The 21345-nt window shown below is 44.8% G+C and overlaps 1 protein-coding gene across 2 annotated transcripts in view; it reads right to left on the reverse strand.

Moving 5' to 3' along the window:
- Positions 1-3025: 3025 nt before the first annotated feature.
- The window catches only part of ST8SIA5 (ST8 alpha-N-acetyl-neuraminide alpha-2,8-sialyltransferase 5), an 80738-nt gene continuing 62418 nt past the window's right edge, over positions 3026-21345 (reverse strand). For both annotated transcript variants that reach the window (XM_044292631.1, XM_044292630.1), the window contains 3 exons: positions 18602-18714; positions 6291-6383; positions 3026-4849 (listed from right to left, as the gene is read on the reverse strand). In XM_044292631.1, coding sequence (XP_044148566.1) covers positions 4387-4849; positions 6291-6383; positions 18602-18714 — 669 coding nt within the window. In that variant the 3' untranslated portion in view covers positions 3026-4386. The remainder of the gene's footprint in view (positions 4850-6290; positions 6384-18601; positions 18715-21345) is intronic.

Consider the following 21345-nt stretch of genomic DNA (forward strand, 5'->3'; position numbering starts at 1 on the left):
CGGCACAAAGTGAAAGTAAGATTCGCACAGCAAAAAAAAACAAAAAACGGTTAACCCTTTGTGATGAAAAGGCTGAATATATTTTAATAAAGACCAACGAAAAAATGAGTAAAATGCAATCATAAAAAAATTGACCCCAAAGGTGAACATAGCCTTTAAAGGAAGTTGATGCAAAATGGAAAACCCCTTTAATAGTTCCTATAGAATATATGTCACCGGATATTGCCCATGAATCTATACAGCTGGCGGATGCACGCCTCCAGAACAGATTTTCATGGGGAAAGCCGCAACCACATGTGCCACATATACCAGCCAATCCTGAACCCCAGGAGGTGGAGGGGTAAAAGCTTAGAGGAATGCGTGGCTCCGAAGACTCCCTCCATTGTGTAGTGGTGGTGCCTGGTGATACGGATGAGTGCTGAGCTGCGGTACACCAGCATGCAGCCTTCTGTATACGTCTCCATCCACTATATAGCTGAATGGTGGCGTGCTAGGCGTTAGACCTTCGCTAATCTCATACTGATGACCTATCCGTAGACTAGGTCAAAAAGATGGAACTCCCCTATAAGCCCCACCCTTAGGCCCACATTCTTTTCTCCAGGATTTTCGATATAGTTTGAGAAATTTTAGACATTGCCTTCGGACTTCATAAAGTGACTGATCAGCCATGTCATTGTTCCGTTCAATTATTAATGTGCTCCACACTGTGAACGGTTGCTAGGGACAACAGGGTTGCTAGGGACAACAGGGTTTCTAGGGACAACAAAGCAAGGTTTCCCTTTTGAAATAGGGACATCATTGTCTTTAGTTTAGAGTATGATCTAGACTGGATACAACTGTAACAGACCCTCAGCTGTGAAAGATATTCTTAAGTTTTCAGCAGTTTTTCATTCAGTGACAGCAAAAAGAGATCTTAAACTGAAAAAATAAATAATAATAATCGCACTATACTACAATTCTCCAGTACAGAATGATTGAGCTTTATTTACATAAAGCCAGAGAACCCCTTTAACAAATGCTTTTCGACTGCATATTATATTTTTTTCATTGTCGGGAAAAATAAAAAAAATGGAAAACCAGGTAGAAAAAGAAAAATTATTTTACACCCTGTATCGTATTTACTATAAACAGTTCAACCATGATTCTTAAAGGGGATGTATCAAATTTTTTTATATATACATTTTAATTTTTTTTAACATACCAGGAAATAATAATAAAAAATTATAACATTTCATATTTCCCACCAATGGCCAGCAGAGGGAGCCAAAGACAAAAGGGTCTGAAGGCCAGCAACCTGAAAGAAAGCTGCATAAAAAAATAAAAGCCTGTCTTGTTGTCCATAGCAACCAATCACCAGAGCTTTCATTTTTCAAGCGCGTTGTAGGAAATGGAAGCTGTGCTGTGATTGGTTGCTATGGGGAACAAAGAGTTTTCCCTTAAACAGTTTCATAAATTATCCCAATAGGTAAAGTGGCCACCTCTGGTAAACGTGAATGAGCTCTGAACCATTCCTGAGTTTTAACACCAAATTAACATTGACTCCTTCGTTCGTATTGCCTGCTATGACATTTAAAAGACAGAAAAATGATTTCCAAAAAAACGTTTTCGAGACGACAAAGGGAAAACAAGGGGGGCAGCGGCTAATCCGCTAACCTTAAATCTAGCAGAAAAGGCATAAAATGGCGTCATAGACATATCCACAGGATATGCCACAAATGTCTTATGGTTGCAGCTTCCACCTGTGGGATCCGCACCTAGTGGGGAGATTCATCAAAACTGGTGTAAATAAAACCTGGCTTAGTTGCCCCATAGCAACCAATCAGATTCCACCTTTCATTTTCCAAAGGAGCTCTGAAAAATGAAAGGATCAATCTGATTGGTTGCTGTGGGCAACTAAACCACTTTTCTTTTACCCCAGTTTAGACAAATCTACCCCCCATCTCCAAAATTGAGGTCCCCAACTCCCTTCCATTTATCTCTGTTGAAACTGCATAAAAAGGTGTCTTTGTTGCCCCTAGCAACCAATCACAGTGCAGCTTTCATTTTACATACTGCTCTTTAGAAATGAAAGCTGTGCTGGGATTGGCCGCCTCTGAGTACTAGTGACGGGAAGGGGGAGGGGGTGTTAGACCGTTTTCACATGGTGGACTTTGATAATTTCATAGTCCACCATGTATTCCACAGCAGAAACCATCGCAGTTTCTGTAGCATATTTTTTTTTTCAATGCTAAATACTCACTTGTTGTTTAGCCCCCTGAATGGGGCCAAACCACAAACAGACTCCCGCCTTAGTTTCACTTGGTGTCCGTGCGGAAACCACGACAAGAAAAAACACGTGGAAAGACGTGTGGAAAACCACACGTAAATAGTCCGCTGCCCACTGAAAAGAATGGGAGGCATTTCAGCGTAGGTGCCGAACGGCTTTTGGTGTGAAATCCGCACTGAAATCCGTGGACATAGCCTAAATATGCCTCACTGGAGACCCGTCACCGGGCAGAACAGGTCAATGGGGACCCCTGTTTTGGAGATAGGTGCAGGTCCAAGACACTTACGGCCTATCCTGAGAAGAACCCTTTAAGGGGAAGCTCTGGTTTGGAGCCATTGTAAAAGTGATATTAAGGAATTGCCTTCTAAGCAATTGTCAGATAAATGATACAACTGGAGCAATTTCCTTTACGAGCGAGAGGAGGTCCTACAGTAAAGTGCGGAGAAACTCCACCCCATCATCTTACACCAGGATCGCCTTCACATGCCTCTCATTACAATGGAGAATCGCAAATAATGCAATTCCCTAATACAAAATGATTTTTAAAAGAAACTCTCCAGCTCTTAGGATCCATTTAGGCTGGGTTCAGACCTGAGCGTTTTACAGCGCGTTCCTACGCGCTGTAAAACGCTCAACAGGCAAGAACCAATGATTCCCTATGGTACGATCGGGCTGTAAAACGCCCGACGCCCCAAGAAGTACAGGAGCTTCTTTGGGGCATCTTGTCGCGCGTTCTCGTACATAGACTTCAGCAGGAACGCGCGACAATGGGCGTTCGCTTGTCTCTGTATGCGCGATTGCAAACGCCCGTACAATCGCGCATACAGAGCTTACGTTCAGTACGCTCAGGTCTGAACCCAGCGTTATAGCTGTTGCTCCACTGATTATTGGGCTATGTTTTTCTTCTACCACACCCCCACTCGTTTTCTGAGCATTCAGCACCAATGTTTTGTGCTGTCAAGTGGTTCGTCACCACCCCCCGTTGCTCAAGGCGAAGTAAACCTGAGTGTTCTGTCACTGCTCGGAGCGACTTGGTCTCATAAGTTACACCCGGCATCAGATTGGGGCTCCTTGGGCCCACCAGACGAAATTACTCTCAGGGCCCAAACCACTATATCATGAATAAAGTCTATTTAATTAACAACCTAAGACCTAGACCCTAGTGGCCAGTGATTGGCTCCAAAATAAATTTTTCTCTTGGACCTTTGGGGCCCATTATGGCTTCATAGACTGGGCCCACCGGAAGATCCTCTGGTACTTTGGTGGACCACTGACCCTGGACTGTATCTCCCAAGATCATGCTCTGTTTTTGCAGCAGCCCACAGGCTCCAAGGCCCGGTGTGACACTGTCCGTGCTGGTTGGAGTCAGAGCGCTCAGCTTCACTCCTGCTTGAGCGACAGGGACCATCCGCTTAACAGCGCATGCTCAGTCTGGCGCCAAAAATTAAAGCACAGACTGCTCAGAATTGGACGGCGGTGGAGTTTTTGGAGAATGTGACAGATCCTCTGGTACCACACCAGGGTCTGGCTTCATTAAGATACATTGCATTTTCATTTTCTCTTTATTTTCCGCTTGTAGTTCCTGTCTACCTGTGCGCCAATGTGCCCAATTAGTGCCTAATAAGCGCCTACTTGGATAAGCAATAACTTTCATGGTGAAGGCAAGAATGGACCAGCTTGACCCTAGAACATCTCCTGCTTGTGCTTCACTGGCTTCTACCCCACCATAACCTTTCCGTGACCAATTGACACCTAAAAAGCTGTAAAAAAACAGGAATGCTATGGTCCCAACGAGGACACCAACTGTTCCTATCCTCCTGCAGTCTCTGGAGTGGATGGTGGGTTAGTGGTCGATGCTGGTAGATGCACTGCGTGTGCTAATTCTTCTAGTGTGCTTTGCGGAATTGTAGCTGTCAAACCAGTGTTGATGAAAATTCAATTTTTTCAAATATTTTTGGCTTAACCCCTGCTCCCCCTTTGACGATATCTAATTTCTCGAAGTGGCTCTGGCAATCACCAGCTGCTTTGGAGGCATCGTCCTATGTAGTCTGCTCGAAGCATTATTGCATAATTTCAGTTGAAGCATCCAACACGCACGTGGTATGCATGGACGAAACTTCTTAGAAGCAGGTACCGGTATGGACACGAAGGATACCCTTACTATGCAAGTGGATAAAGTTAAAGATTTCCGAAGGCATAGCGTGGAAGCCTGGTCGAGGTTTGACATTGTCATAGTAATGATGAGTAATGAAGATCCCTGACGGGTTCATGGGGAAGCCCCAAAAGCCGTAGAGGTGGACCTCATCGCACAGTTCCAGGGCGGCTGTCACTAGGATCAAGCCGCTGCTGATGCGTTTGGCCCTCACGCCTTGGAGAAGCCAAAACCGGGAGACGTTGATGAGATACTGAGGGTGGAAATAATACACGGATTGCTGGGACGCGAAATCGTCGAGGACGTACTTTACCCGGATGGAGACGTCGGTGTTTCGGGTGTTGTAGAAGGCCGGGAGGAGGATGGAAGCGTTTTCATAACCCTGTAACACGTCGTAGAAAGGTTTCCGCCATTTCTCCAACTTCTGGAATCTATCGATGAAGAACATACATGATCATGGGGTTGTATAGAATGATTATATTTGGAGGGTGCAAACCCAGTCTGACCTAGTCACAGCTGATGGGCTTGTTGCAATGTATCAGTTTAGGCACTTACCGCAGCAGAATAAATTTCACTCTTGTCCTGGACTCCAAACTAATGTATCTATGTAGCAGATTAGGAAGAATGTCTCCACTAAATAATACTAAATAATATCTTAAAGAGTCACCATACTTTCACACAGTTTCACACTTCAGAATGGTGTAAGTATCAAATTTCTAAATCACTTCATTTAAAAAATCTGCCTGCAACCACCTGAAAAAAAAAAACTGTAAAGTCACGGCCACTAGGGGGCTCACTTCCACCTAATTTGCAGTCCACTGCCTGTCAGGCAAGATCTATCCCTAGTAATAGAGACTCTGAAGATGGCTGAAAGGAAGTAGGGGCGTGTCAGAGCTAGCTCAGATCCTGAAACTGATAAAAGAACTGCTTCTAAACTGCTCCTGAATTCACAGGAGAGTCCTGCCTTCCTGTAAGTGTGATTACCCCCTCCTTATCTGTTCTGTGAGCTCCAGAGCTTAAAAAAAAAACATAGTGAGAAGTAAAGGAAAGGATGTCACAGCAGTACAGTGCTTCAGATTCCACAGAAGGAAGACACCTGCTTCTGAGAGAAATACATCTAGCTGTGCAACTGAAAAGGGGAATAATTAGGCTGAAAACAACTTGGACAGAAGACCTTAACCTACTGATACATTGTAACAACCCGTTTGCTGTACGTGCAGGACTGTGAGGTTTCATACTGTGAACGTGTGCAAGAGTGTTTCTGTTCATTGACGGTAAGCAGAGATCTTGACAAATTGAAACAAATTATATTAGGAAATTGTGGGTAGCTTTTTTTTATAATTCACACTTTAAATCTACATTTGTGGGGAATAAAACTAGGGATTTAATCTGGGCAGGCACCGGAGGAGGTAGTCACCCCACACCCTCGCATAGGACATAAGAGAAGGTACAAGGCACCCAGAAAATACAAAAGGGTGACAAAAGAGGGTTCTCTCTAGGTTACTATGTAGGCAGAAAGGGATAAAACAAACTCAAACAACATTTTTGTTGGTAAATTCAGGACATTTAAGACCCGCCCCCAAGCACCTCTCAAACATACCCAGAAATGTCCACATATGGGCGTGGTTTACATAAGCACATCCCCTTTTAGGGTTGGGACCAGCTGAATTTACCAGGACTTTCTTTGAAAATTCAAGACTGTTGCCCACTCTTGACATAATATAATATCGATGTGACTCTGACGACCATAGGCAAGGAGGAGACAGTGAAGCCTCTTTGGGCTGATGTTGGTTTGTATTTGGCATATTCACTGCACTGGTCAGCGCCCCTTTTTCTGAAAGCTCCACACCTCGCCCCGATCACGTGACTGACCTCTCTGTTATAATACTTGGATTGATTGTCACCACGTCTGTCTTCATACCAACATCCGCCATGTATTTATTAGATATGGGAGGAAGATTGCATCTGAAAAACAGAGACAAAGTACAATGGTCAAACAATGGGGGGTCAGTATATAATAAAGTACAGGGGGCCTCCTCAATTACTGGTCACTAGACTCTAGATAACTGGGGTTAGAGTAGCCAACCAGCAGAGTGTTGCCAATAAACAATTCTACCAGCAGTGCCCTAATAAACAATACTACCTGCAGAATGCCCCCAATAAACAATACTACCTGCAGAGTGCCCCCAATAAACCATACTACCTGCAGAGTGCCCCCAATAAACAATACTACCTGCAGAGTGCCGCCAATAAACAATTCTACCAGCAGTGCCCTAATAAACAATACTACCTGCAGAGTGCCCCCAATAAACCATACTACCTGCAGAATGCCCCCAATAAACAATACTACCTGCAGAGTGCCCCCAATAAACCATACTACCTGCAGAGTGCCCCCAATAAACAATACTACCTGCAGAGTGCCGCCAATAAACAATACTACCTGCAGAGTGCCCCAATAAACAATACTATCTGCAGAGTGCCCAAATAAACAATACTATCTGCAGAGCGCCCTAATAAACAATACTACCTGCAGAGTGCCCTAATAAACAATACTACCTGCAGAGTGCCCCAATAAACAATACTACCTGCAGAGTGCCCCCAATAAACAATACTACCTGTAGAGTACCCCAATAAACAATACTACCTGCAGAGTGCCGCCAATAAACAATACTACCTGCAGAGTGCCCCAATAAACAATACTATCTGCAGAGTGCCCAAATAAACAATACTATCTGCAGAGTGCCCAAATAAACAATACTACCTGCAGTGTGCCCCAAAAGGCAATACTACCTGCAGAGTGCCCAATAAACAATACTACCAGCAGAGTGCTGCCAATAAACAACACTACCAGTAGAGTGCCCCCAATAAACAGTACTACCAGAGAGTGAGAAAGAAAGTACTACCTGCAGAATGTCCTAATAAACAATACTACCGGCACAGTGCTCCCAATAAATAATTCCACCATTAGAGTGCCCCAAATAGACAACACTCTCACGCGGTCTTGGAATTTAATAACATCTTAGCTGCCTCCAATCGCCACTAGAGGGAGCTGACTATATACATTTTGCAGAGATTTGCCTGCTCTGGGTGGCTCGGTGCATTCTTCTTCATTATATAAAGTGTTACAAAGTGATCGGTATTGGCACCTCCAGTGCTCGCTGCTCATATGACCGCAGGGAATGGGAACGCCATTGCTCCAGCTGCTCAGTCCAGCTGCACCCAGATCATTTCAGACTGCGACAACTCTCTCATTATACATGACTGTATTCCTCATATTGTGGTAGCACCACCAAGAGGAGAAAATGAAAAATTATGATGCCCCTTCCCCAACACATACTGTACAACAAAATGAAAAGTGTAAAAAATATATATATATATTAAAAATGAAAAAATACTAAATATTAAGGGAAAAAATAGTCCAGTCATGAAAAGGTTAACATTGCTGTCACCTTCAGCACATCAGTCAAAAATGTCTATTTTTACATTTCGTCCCTTTTAATTCAGGTGACTGCAGAGGATGTCGTTGGTACCGGGCAACAGATGGCGCCAGAGAGGTTGCTAGCGGACCTCTCTGTTCAGCAGAAGGCAATTCAATACCATGAGGACAAAACGCATTTAACGCATTCCTTCCTTTATAAATCCGCACATTCTAGAAATACCCATCCTGACAGAAAGCCCGGCATTGTCCTTGCGGTGGCCTTGGCTGTGCGGCTACTGACTGCTGATAAATTAGCAAAAGCGGCGACGGCGGCGGCAGGCGGTGCTCAGTGCATTCAAACCAAGGTCAGGATGAAAAACAATGCAGCAGATAGCATTGGAGAAAGCTGCTGCTTTGACAAAATCTTTGGTCCTGTGATAAGACAGAATGGACCAGAACAGGGGTCCCGGGTGTCGGATCCCCACCAATCAGATACTGATGACCTATCCAGAGGATAGGTGACCAGTAATAAAATCTCGGGAAAACCCTTTTAAAGCTGTAAGATAATTAGAGGTACTGCCTAATGAGTACATGGAACTCTTGATTGGTACTTCAGAGAAGGGCTCATGCACACGACCGTATGTATTTTGCGTTCTGCATAAAACGGATCCGCAAAAAATACGGATTATATCCATGTGCTTTATGTATTTTGCAGAACGGAACAGCTGGCCCCTAATAGAACAGTCCTATCCTTGTCCATAAAGCTGACAATAAAAGGACATGTTCTATTTTTTTGCGTAACGGACATACAGAAACGGAACGCACACAGAGTAACTCCCGTTTTTTTTTTTTTGCGGACCCATTGAAATGAATGAATGAAAAAAAAAAAAAAAACGGAACGGACATGAAAAGAAAATACGTTCGTGTGCATGAGCCCTAATGCTTGGATTTCCTGCTCTGAATGAGAGGGAGGTGCTTCATTCAGTGCTTCTGCACAGAACAGTCCACACAGCTGCTAAAGAGATTGCACTTAAAGGGGTTGTCCGGGCTTTTTAATATTGATGACCTATCCTCAGGATCCACACAGCTGCTAAAGAGATCGCACTTAAAGGGGTTGTCCGGGCTTTTTAATATTGATGACCTATCCCCAGGATAGGTCATCAATATCAGATCGGCGGGGGTCCGACACCACCGCCGATCAGCTGTATGAGGAGATGTGCCGTCTCCCTTCTTTATGTCTATGGGACAGGGCAGGAAGAGAGACGGTAGATGGTACATGCGCACTCCGTGCACTGTCTCCCCGTACAGCTGATCGGCCCCCGCCGATCTGATATTGATGACCTAGCCTGAGGATAGGTCATCAATATTAAAAAGTCCGGACAACCTTGGGGGCACTTTATTTGATAAAGACTAATGATGAGCAGTTTTTATAATCGGTGGCCTGTGAGTCATCCTTTCTCCTCCAACAATGCCCAAGTCTGCTACCAATACCCATTTATATGACAAGCCGTCCATGTAATGTGCTACTCTCTATGCTTTTGCTGGTAGCAAGGATTGTCCAAACAGGGGACTCACTATTCTACATTAAAGTTTTCTGATATTTTCCTACTCATAGGCTAATCTCAGGATAAGTCATCAGTATCTGATTGGTGGGGGTCCAACTTCAGATGTTTGAAGAGGCCGTGGCACTGCAGTGAGCATCTCAGCCTCTTCCCACACAAGTGACATCACATTCATCGGTCACATGGCCTAGGTGCAGCTCAGTTCTATTCAAGTGAATGGGCCTGAGCTGCGATACCAAGCAGAGCCTCTATACAACGGACGGCGCTGTGCTTTGCAAGAACTGAGAGGAGGTCTCTGTGCTCACTGGGGCAAGGCGTCTTCCTCAGATTGCTGATCCGACATCCAGGACCCTCGACGATCTGATATTGATGACCTAACCTGGGGTCATCAATGTTGGAATCTCGGGGTTCTCCAGTTTAGAAAATTCATCTTCATACACCCTATTAGGGAATTCTTAGTTAAAAGAGGGAGGGGGGGGGGGGGGTTCTCTGTTCATGATCCTTATCTCTCGGCCAGATTTGGGAGCAGCTACAGAGCATCTCTCTCTCACTCTCTCTCTCTGGAGGTCCTGCCCTGTCCTGCATTACACAGACAATCCACTGATTTGAATGGACACTGTGTAATGTCTGTGAAGGTTCTCATTTTTCCAGGTCATGGTATATCTGTAAAGAATAAATCAAGGCAACTTCCAACGAGCTTTCTCAATTCTAAGTGACCGTACAAAAATTCTGGGAATAAATATGTAACTGAATCAACACCCGGTAATTATACCCAGCATTGGGTCAAAGGTGTTGATTCCATTATCCTAATTGGATACATCAGCGTATGGCTCAGCATAGAAGAGCCAAAACCTCTGGTCAAGATTCATCCATGTACTTACATCTAAAAGGAACAGGTCACACCTTTGAAGACAGTCAAGTATGTGTTTTGGATAAGGAGGCCAATTGGTACAAACGAGGCGTGAAGGAGGCCATCTACGTACAAATGGAGAAGCCAAGCTTGAATAGAGGTGGGGGGATTAGACATCTATTATCTGCCACATACAATGCTGTCTTGACACCTTTTTCTGGGAAGTCTTTATCACCTACTGACTCCAATTAGGATAATGGAATCAACACCTTTGACCCAATGCTGGGTATAATTACCAGATGTGGATTCAGTTACATATTTATTCCCAGAATTTTTGTACAGTCACTCAGAATTGAGAAAGCTCGTTGGAAGAACGAGTGAAACGTTTTCAAGAAATCTACAGTACGTCCAGTTGCCTTGATTTATTCTTTACAGAGACACCGTGTAATGCTTAATCTCCCCAGGGGTGGTGCTGTGGGGTAACTGAACACTTCCTGCCAGGTTTCTTCACAGATTGCAGATGATTGCTGGAGGTCTCAGCAGGGAGATTCTTCCTGATCACTGTATTGTCAAATTAATTTTCTCACAACTAGGGATTGTCCGAAGAGGAGAACCACTTTAACCAAGAATGCATTAACGAGACAGAGGACAATGGCTTCTGTGTCCTCCACAATGTGCATTAATAATCTTGTTATGTAACTGTTTATTACACGTAATGTAACAATATCAGAAGAAAAGGGGAGCTCACTGGAATACAACTCGGCCTGCTATACCACCTAGCTACTCAATAAAACTGATAATAAATGGCCGGTTTAGGTACAATAATATATCCGCATTTATTAATACCTAATAAAATACATATAAAATACCACATTCTTTGCATAAACACAATAACCAATTAAAATAAAATAAACAAAAAAATAATAAAAAATAAATAAAAAATAATGTATAGTCACGGTCCCTCTATAGACATATAGTGCGGCGCTCTCGCACTACTCAAAAAATCATTACGTTCCACAGCAGTATAAGTTATTAACACTTTCTTGTTGTAATATTCTTACAGTAATTAGTTTAAAGTTGCCACTCTTTGAAATAGTATCAAACATAGTATGCAGTGATAAACTGGTAGTATCGTCCCTGTTTGGGTCGGCGGCACTATTTTTCAGCGCAGTAGTTTAACAGTATGTGATATTTGCTCCTTGTTGCTTCATATAAAATGCGCAATCATTGTCAGGTGGCTTCGTCACTACCACCCGACACATTCAGCAAATAGTGCAGTTATTTTGCGAAATGATCGAGCAGAGGATGTTGTTAACTGCTTACCAGACCTGTCGCTGCATTCAGTGATAGTTGGTACGTACGTGGCTGTATTTCAGTTCTCTTGTTACCCTTCCCTATAATGCCATTATATTTTCAACCACTGAGGAAGAAACCCGTGCGATTTTGAAACGCATCTGGTAATTTAAACCACAGCGGTATACACGGAGGGCGAATCTTCACCTTGAAACTTCGCAATTAAAGATCAAAGTCAGCGTTACAAAGTGACAAGCCCGCGTGCGCCAGAGAACAGTGACGGCACTAGCGCACATGCAGGAAGAATATATTATTGTAACTAAACTGGCCATTTATTATCCTTTACATGTTGTGTGCCTGGTTCACCAGCAGGTGGCAGCGAACTATCCTTAGAGAGAATAGAACTTACCATCCCATTTTTCCCCCTTTGGGCAGAAGTGGGCCAGTCTTGCTGGCTACCAGAAGGAAGTGGGGAAGATAAGTCCGACTAAAACGTGAGCATTAGGGTCCATTCACACGTCAGTATTTTTCTATATCCCGAATTTCGGTCCGTTTTTTGCGGATCCGTTCCTAAAAATGTTTCCGTATGTCCTCCGTATGTCATCCGTTTTTTGCGGATCCATTGACTTTGTATTGTACAAGGATCCGATTTTGCGGATAATAATAGGACAAGTTTTATATTTTTTCGGACATGCGTAACGGAACAACGGAAACGGACAGCACACATTGTGCTGTCCGAATTTTTTCAGGACCCATTGAAAATGAATGGGTACGCAACCATTCCGCAAAAAACGGAACGGATCCGGAAAGAAACAACGGACGTGTGAATGGACCCTAAAGAAGTAATCCAAATTACTAAGCTAGCTTGTCAGTAAAGCAGAGAGTTTGCTGGAACCAAGACAAAGCCTGAAAACTGGAGAAATAATTGTTCAAGTAAGGCCTCATGCACACGACCGTGGTGTGTTTTGCGGTCCGCAAATTGCGGATCTGCAAAACACGGATGGCGTCCGTGCGCGTTCCGCAATTTGCGAAACGGCACGGGCAGCCTTTAATATAAATGCCTATTCTTGTCCGCAAAGCGCGTACAAGAATAGGACATGTTATATTTTTTAGCGGGGCCACGGCACGGAGCAACGGATGCGGACAGCACACGGAATGCTGTCCTCATCTTTTGCGGCCCCATTAAAGTGAATGGGTCCGCATCCGAGCCGCCAAAACGGCGGCTAGGATGCGGACCAAAACAGCGGCCGTGTGCATCTGCAAGACGGTCGTGCAGAGGTCAGCTACCTCCAAACACAGCCCGTGCAGCTGACCTGCCAGTGCAGCAACAGGATCCATGGCTGCACACATACAAACAAAAAATTATGGTTTTGGCAGTTTATAATGTCACGCTTCGGTGTGGAAAGGAAACACCACACCGAGCATAGGAGGGAACAGGGAATCAGGCCTGAGAACTAGGGAAGGAAGATGGACACCTCCTAGTGAAAACCCTAACCAAAGCCCTGACTGACTACCAGTATGAACAGACCCCAAAGGTAGGTGAGTTCATACGCAGGAATACCTAGAGTCCTATCTAGCCCTATAGGACCCTAGTACTAATGGCAGGGACAAGACTACCTGTTCCTTCAAAAGGAAGGATGATCAGGAGTCTTCTACAGGCCTAATACAAACAATAAGGAAAAGGAACACACATAACCCAAACAAAATACAAAAGGGAAAGGAAAGACTTAACTTCAAAGATGCTACGGAAGCACCAGGAACTCAGCCGAGATCCAACCACAAACTATCCACAGGCACAGACGCTATAAACCGCACAGCATTGTGGGAGAAGCAACTATAAAAAAGGAAGGTTAAATGACCACATTTAGCAACACCTGGAGGGAAGAGGTGTGGCCATTACCAGAAACAACACAGACGCCTATTGATCCACAAGGAAAACCTGTCAGATCAAACCACGTGTTGCCAGTCTCACAGATCTCCTGCCACTCACTGTCGCCGGGACGGCCGTATGCCTTGGTATGTCAGTAACAGTACCTAACACTAAAGACATATTTGCATACACAATATATTCAGTGCTATCCAGAATACAGCACCACATACCTCTTACATCCAGTGACGTCACCTGTGATGTAGATGTTCTGTTTCCTTATCTTCTTCTTTCAGACCAGACCCCCATCTCTTGTCTCTGCAGCTTGAGAAAAAGACATCTAAGGCTCCTACTTTTCCATCCTCTTAATACCTTCTGAACAACTCATCCTGCCACCTCCAATACTGTGCCCGCTGTGCTCCCAAATACTATAATACAGAAACAGATAATCCACCTGATAATACTAGTACCACACAGATAGTGCCCCCAATACTGTGCCCGCTGTGCTCCCAATACAATACTACAGAAACAGATAATCCTCATGATAACACTAGCACCACAAAGATAGTGCCCCTTCAATAATTATTGGCACACACTGCCCTAAAATAACTGCACCCAGCAAATAGTGCCGCTGACACTAATAGTGTAAACATTATGTCTAGGGATGAGCGAATCGACTTTGGATGATACATCCGAAGTCGATTCCCATAAAACTTTGTTCGAATACTGTACGGAGCAGGAGCTCCGTACAGTATTAGAATGTATTGGCTCCATAAATAAATTTATACTGTAACAAAACATTTCCCGAACTCGGGTTCGGTTCCAAGTGGTACTCTCCCCTTCCCCAATGTGTCCCCCATAATGTGCCAGTATAAAATTCCCCCATAGCGCTCCTTCCACTTCGCCATAGTGCCCCCATAATGTGCCCATATAATATGCCCCCCATAGTGTTCTCCCCCCCAACTCCATAGTGCCCCCATAATGTGCCAGAATAAGATTCCCCCATAGTGTCCCCCATAATGCAGCAGTATAAATGTCCCTTCATAGTGCCCTAATAATGTGCCTATATAATATGCCCCTTCCCCCCTCCAACACCATAGTGCCCCCATAATATGCCAGTATAAGATGCCCCATAGTCCCATAGTGCCCCCACTGATGTGCCAAAATAAATGCCCCCATAATCCCCCATGATGTGCCAGTAGATGCCCCATAGTGTCTTCCATGATGGGCCAGTAATGCACCCATTAGATGCCCTCATAGTTTTCCTTATGATGTGCCAGTAGATGCCCACATAGTGCCCCCCATGATGTGCCAGTAGATGCTTCATTGTGTCCCCCATGATGTGCCAGTAGATGCTGGTAATGCCCTATCATGTGCCAGTAATGCCCCCATAGTGTCCCCATTGTGTGCCAGTAATGCTCCTATAGTATCCCTCATCATGTGCCAGTAAAGCCCTCCATAGTGTCCCCATCATGTGCCAGTAATTCCCCCATATTGTCCCCCATCATGTGCCAGTAATTCCCCCATAGTGTTCCCCATCATGTGTCAGTAATGCCCCCATAGTGTCCCCCATCATGTGCCAGTAATTCTCTCAGTTGATGCCCCCCCTCATCATGTTCCAGTAATGCCCCCCATAGTGTCCCCCATCATGTGCCAGTAATGCCCCCATATTGTACCCCATCATATGCCAGCAATGCCCCCATAGTGTTCCCCACCATGCCCCCATAGTGTCCCTCTTCCGGCCTGTGTCCCGCGCAGTACAAATCTCAGCTGAGGCGCCTGCGGCAGCCTCTGATAGCTTGCAGCCTAGTGCCTGCAGCCTATCAGAGGAGCTGGAAAGGGATATGCCTCTCCCTCGCTCTTCTGCAACATTAATCTGTATCGCTCATCTCCACCTGACCTGCTGCCGCCGCTGCCGGGCTCCGGATCGGGATTCAGCCAGCAACACGGTTCTCCGATCCGGCTGTAATTTTAACAACTGGATCTGGAGAATCCCATGCCTGATTCCCCCTTTTTATTGCTTCGGAGCCAAATCCTGGGGTCCAGCAGTGTCCAGGTCGGAGCACCGTGACACGCATAAAGAGACATTTAGGCCGCACTGCACTAGGCCATTCCTGCATCTGGGACGCGCGTCATTACATCTATTAAGGGCCCTGGGGGCAATTTTGGTGTCAAGAACAGGATCTACTTTTGCACTTTGAAGGCACGCTCTAGCTGTAAAACCCCCCTACAAGAGACTTTCTAGCATCTACTGACGGCTGGAGAGTGTGAATCTGCATCAGTTGCAGCACTATGGCAAAAAAAGGTTAATCGGCCATCTTAGATTTGGGCATCCTGTGTTGAGAGGAAGACATCCACCAAGCAGCGGGGAGGGAACCAAACAGCCCACCTCCACAGAGGAACCATTCTTATAGCAGAAGGAACTAAAGTGCTCAGTACAAGTTCCCAGGAGGACAGAGAAACCAACTGTACCGCCTACAGGAAGTGGAAGTGGTGGCCATTTTGGAAAAGGTAAAATACAGTTCTTTCTTCCCTGGATCCTGAGAAGCAATGTCCAGAGGCCTGAGACTGTTAGGGGCTATAATCTACCTGCCAGACCATCATACTCCCCAAAATTGAGCAGCTGCAGCTACTCTTAAAGGAGCCACGCACCAATTCTGCTGCTGTTACCTATAGCAACGTGCACTTAAATCACATTTTATCTTACACTGACCCATCTAGTCTGGTACAGGGTATCAAAAGTCATGTCTGACAGCGAAGATAGCACCCACTTGGACCGCAGTGATCCATCATCAGCAGCTGCAGCCACATGCATCATGCCTCTTACTATGCCATACTTCTTTGGGGCACCTTGGCTCCCACGTTATTCAGAAGAACCCCATTCACTCAGGGAATTCCGTGATAAAATGTTGGCTACGTTGAAGCTATATCCAGTATCTAAGGACCAGAGAGTGGAAATCCTGATTGGCCAGTTATAGGGAGCTGCGCTCCAGGAGGTTATGTCCTGCCTCGGCCAGAGCGAAAAACCGCTGAGCAGATCCTAGACCGACTCAGGACCACCATTGAAACTAGGATCGCCTCCCAGCTTACGAAGCGCTTCTTTGGGATGCGACAGCAGTCAAAGGAGGCTTTGAGAGATTTTGCCCTGTCCCTGCAAGAAGCTCTGCAGGCAGTTATCCACATAAATCCCCGTGAAGCTGAGGGAAAAGGTCAAACCCTCAGGGAGCAGTTTATTAAATGGTGTCCTCGACGAATCCCTCAAACGTCAGCTGAAGATGCTGTCAGCTCAGCACCCAGATACCCCTTTCTTGGATTTTAAGGAGCTTGCTGTCTGCCTGCGGCCAGACAGCTGAGCATGGGGCTCAGGCACCCGTCCCAGATGCAGTAGCAGCTCTGACTGCTCAAGTCTCCCTCCTAGCTGAGAATATGGAGAGGATAAAGAAGCAGCTAGAGCGACTGGTACAGCAGCCCAAGGCTGAGAAAGGGACTTCTGCACCAAGAGACCATCCTACACCTTCTACTTTTAACAACCTGGTCCACGAGAAGATCAGCGCCGGCTGACCGGTAGGTTGCCAGACCCTAGGTATCGAGACACCAGGAAACGCATATTCCTGCATTGTCAGACTTTGCCTGCCAGTTCATGCTAAAGCCTGCTGGAACCAAGACAAAGCCTGAAAACTGTTTGGAGAAATGTTTGTTCAAGTAAAGCTGCCATTGAACTTCATCTCAAGGTCTGGACTCAAGTCATTCTTTCGAATCCCTCAATTATTCCCCTTATTTATTGCTTCAGAGCTAAAGCCTGGGATCCAGCAGTGTCCAGGTAGCAGCACTGTGACACGCATAAAAAGACATTTAGGCCGCACTACACCACTCGGCATTCCTACTCCTGGGACGCACGTTATTACATCTATTAAGGACCTTGGGGGGGGAGGCGCCCGTTGTACTTCTAATACCCTAATTCTCTGATCAACTGGAATATATTATCAGATAATTAGTAAAAATACGGTTCTAAGTGGGGTGGTACCTAAAGGGTAACATTCCACAGTCAAACCTAATCTGTACAGTAATGCTATAGGAAGTAATTAACTTAGTCCTCTGGGCTTTTCTGAAACTCCCAGACTCTTCAGACCCTGTGGAAGAAAGATCATAATCTCTGTACCGCCACCATCACGTCCCCTATGCCACCTTCGCTGCTGCACTCAGATTGGCTGTTGGCTCCTCAGTTCCGACTGGATGCCCTCCCGAGTCTTCTTGTTCAGCTGCATAGCGTAAAATATCCTTCCTTCACGGGATCTTAATCGCTATGTACACCTTTTTTAAATTATTGCATTATACTCACTTTGTGCTAAATTTTTTAATTGGTCTTTATTAACAATATGACATCCTTTTTTCTGTACATAGCTGAGATGCTCTAGTAGCACCCTTTGGATTTTCTGTCTTTTCCGTCAGACCAAGAGCAGATGGGCTCCTTATCTTTGCTCTTTGACATTATAAACACTCATTACAGCTAGTTCTTATCTTACTAATAAGAATGTGGCTTAAATAAGTGTTTATGACCCTTCACAAAGTGATAGTACCAGTCACACAGTTAGAAAAACAGTTAACCCTTTGTGACAGAACGGCTCAATATTTTTTATTATGGCCAATTAAAAAAAATAATTTTTAGCCAAAAATGAGTAAAGTGCAATCATTAAAAAATTGCCACCAAATGTGTCCATAGCCTTTAAGGCACCAGGATTTTCAGAAAAGCCCAGAGAACCCCCTTAATATTGTTTACATCTGACCCACAAGGGGGTATTTGAAAGGGTAATTCAATCATAGCAAGGGATGACATTTCAGTAATTTGAAAATCACTTACTGATCGTCGGGGGTCTATAAGTGGGTAAGATAAAGAACTAAGGTATTTTCGGTTATTATTTACTTTTTGTGCAGCCAATTAACAAGCAGGGAATCCTGGGAAATTTCAGCTCCGAAGCCTGCTGAATTGTTAATGCCACTCAGTGAAATCTAACGTAAAACAGCAGGGAATCCCAGTACCTTGCAGCTCTGAAGCCTGAGGAATTGTTAATGCAGCTCACTGAGATGTAATGTGGTGGTGTCCAAAAGTGAAGGTTCACCTTACATCTGCGGACCCTGCCCAAATTATACTCGACAGTACAGTGACCAATGTACTTGCGGTGAGTTAGGATATACCTAAAGACGAAGTCTGCATTGTCGATTTCTTTTCCGCATTTGCTGTTCTTCAGTATTCCTCCATTCCCGACCACAGCGCATTTCTTGAACTGAGATCGATAATAAGGCATTTCCTGGCAGAAATAAAAAAAAAACACCAATAACAATTAGTTATGGGAAATGAGGGTTTACAGGATGACTGGATACAAATCCCATTAGATAGAATCAGATACTGGTATAGAAACGGAGCCCAGCGTCCTGATCAAAGCATGTGATGGATCCTAGCTGGGGCCTCCATGCTAGACTGTCCAAGGGACACCGGACCTGTCAAAGCCAAAAAGCAAAGCTGCGACTATGTGGTGCCAGGCTGTCATGCAGCATGCCCCAGTGAACGGCGCCTTGGAACGGCCCAGTGAACGGCACCACCTGTCTGCAGAATAATAGATGTTCTTGACAAGGGGTCTGAATGGTGAAAACGTAAAGCCATGTACCAGGAAAGTTCTATATGTATGTATCCATTAACTTCCAAGATCTAATAATCTATGGTATCAGTCACTTTATACAGTCTTCTAATCCAGCCTGTATTATGCTGCACAGCTGCAATCAATATTCTACTATTCATCACTGGAAAAGCCTGTATAGAGAAGCCCCTAAAGATAATCTTAGCTCCTGTAATACAGTGGAAACAGCACATATTCCCTGCATTAGATTACTGTAAAGTGTCTGGTATAAAGGCAACACTACAGTGGAATATGTACCACCAGATCTGTGTCAGCCAAGAGATTTCAGCTCTGAAGCCTGCAGAATTGTGAACACAGCAGGTTGTAACTGGGGATCAGTACAGGATAAGTAATGTAATGTATGTACACAGTGACTCCACCAGCAGAATAGTGAATGCAGCTCTGGAGTATAATACAGACTCAGTAGATCAGTACAGAATAAGTAGTGTATTTACAAGTCACAAAACTTATGTAGAATAAGTAGAAGTCTGAAAACTACCTAAGAACTGTATTTAATTCAGGTTATTTCCCTTGCAGAGGCCTGAAGTTAGTGGATGTAAAAGCATTTATTACCCCCTCTGCCTTTTTTTATTCTGTAAAATAGTTTTAAAGAGGACCTGTCACGATAAAAATGTAGTGCAGTCTTCAATCTCTGCTCTTTCTGAGCTCATTTGAACACAGGGCCATCTTATCAGACTGATAGCATTCCCTGTGTAAGTATATACACATAGATAGCTGTCTGTCACTGATATCTGTACACAGGGGAGGTATTATCAGTGATTGATAGCATTCCCTGTGTAAGTGTGTATACAGAGATAGCTGTCAGTCACTGATAGCTGTACACAGGGAGGTGTTATCAGTGATTGATAGCATTCTCTGCGTAAGTGTGTATACAGAGATGCCTGTCAGTCACTGATAACTGTACACAGGGAGGTGTTATCAGTGATTGATAGCATTCTCTGCGTAAGTGTGTATACAGAGATGCCTGTCAGTCACTGATAACTGTACACAGGGAGGTGTTATCAGTGATTGATAGCATTTCCTGTGAAAGTGTGTATACAGAGATGCCTGTCAGTCACTGATAACTGTACACAGGGAGGTGTTATCAGTGATTGATAGCATTCTCTGCGTAAGTGTGTATACAGAGATAGCTGTCAGTCACTGATAAGATAGCTCTATCTACAACTAAGCTCAAAAAGAGGAGAGATTTAAATACCTAAATTATAAGTTTTGCTTAATATTTTCCCACAAAACAACATATCAGTCTGCTCAGCTCCTCCTGCTCCATAACAAGCTGCCTGTCGATTTCACTGCCTTTCATGGTGAAAGGTTACCTTTAAAGGGAACCTGTCATCAACTTGATGCCAACCTCACTGAGGGCAGCATAAATTAGTGACAGAAATGCTGATGTCAGCGGTGTGTCACTCATGAGCTACAAGTCAGTGGTTGCTGAGAACCAGCATGACAATCATTCCAGCTCAGGCCTTGAAAAGAGTCAAATCTACCTGAGAAGAGTCCTGGTTATTATAATCTTGTCACGACCCTTGGTCATGGTCGTGACTCCTTGGGTGCCGCATGCTGTTGCCCGCGGTTTTCCGTTGTCAACCGCAGCTGGGAGCACTTCGCTGTTGCCTCAGGTGGGGTTGCCGCGGACAACAGTCATGCGTGCGGTTGCCCTTGGCAACGTGTTTTATGTGTGCACATTCCCTGTTTGGTGTCCACAGGGTTTGAGTTGTATGCACTTCCCCTTTTAGTTGCTGTCTTCCCTTCCACTGGTGTTGGAAGGGTTAATCCCCTTCTGTGTGTTGTGAACATTGGGTGTGTCTCTGTGTGGGTGTGACCTCAGGCCTCCTTATATGTTGGTGTGTTGGAGTCTGAGGGTTCAGTTTGGATTTGGCTCAGCTTGGTGTGGAGCTCTGCTCCTGGGCTGTTTGTAATCCTGTCTGTGTGAGCCACCCTTATTTATTATTCTGTTTCCCTTGCTGTGTCTGTTGTCCCCTCCGGTGTGTTTGTCATTCCTCTCCCCACCTGGTGTATGTAGTTGTGGTGTGGGTTTTGTCTGAGAGGTTTTATTATGGTGTGTGATGGCTCCGAAAGGGGCGTGCTTACCCGGAGGGGTTAAGCGAAGGCAAGACCGTGGGTTTCCCAGCCCGGAGCCTCTTTCCATCTTGGCTGCGGCAGGTAAGAGTAGATAACATTGTTATTGTGCTTTGTGTCTTACCTGCCGTACGGTTTCCCCCATTGCCTTGCATCCTGTCAGCTACT

Source organism: Bufo gargarizans, chromosome 1, assembly GCF_014858855.1.
Source record: "Bufo gargarizans isolate SCDJY-AF-19 chromosome 1, ASM1485885v1, whole genome shotgun sequence".
Lineage (NCBI taxonomy): Eukaryota > Metazoa > Chordata > Amphibia > Anura > Bufonidae > Bufo > Bufo gargarizans.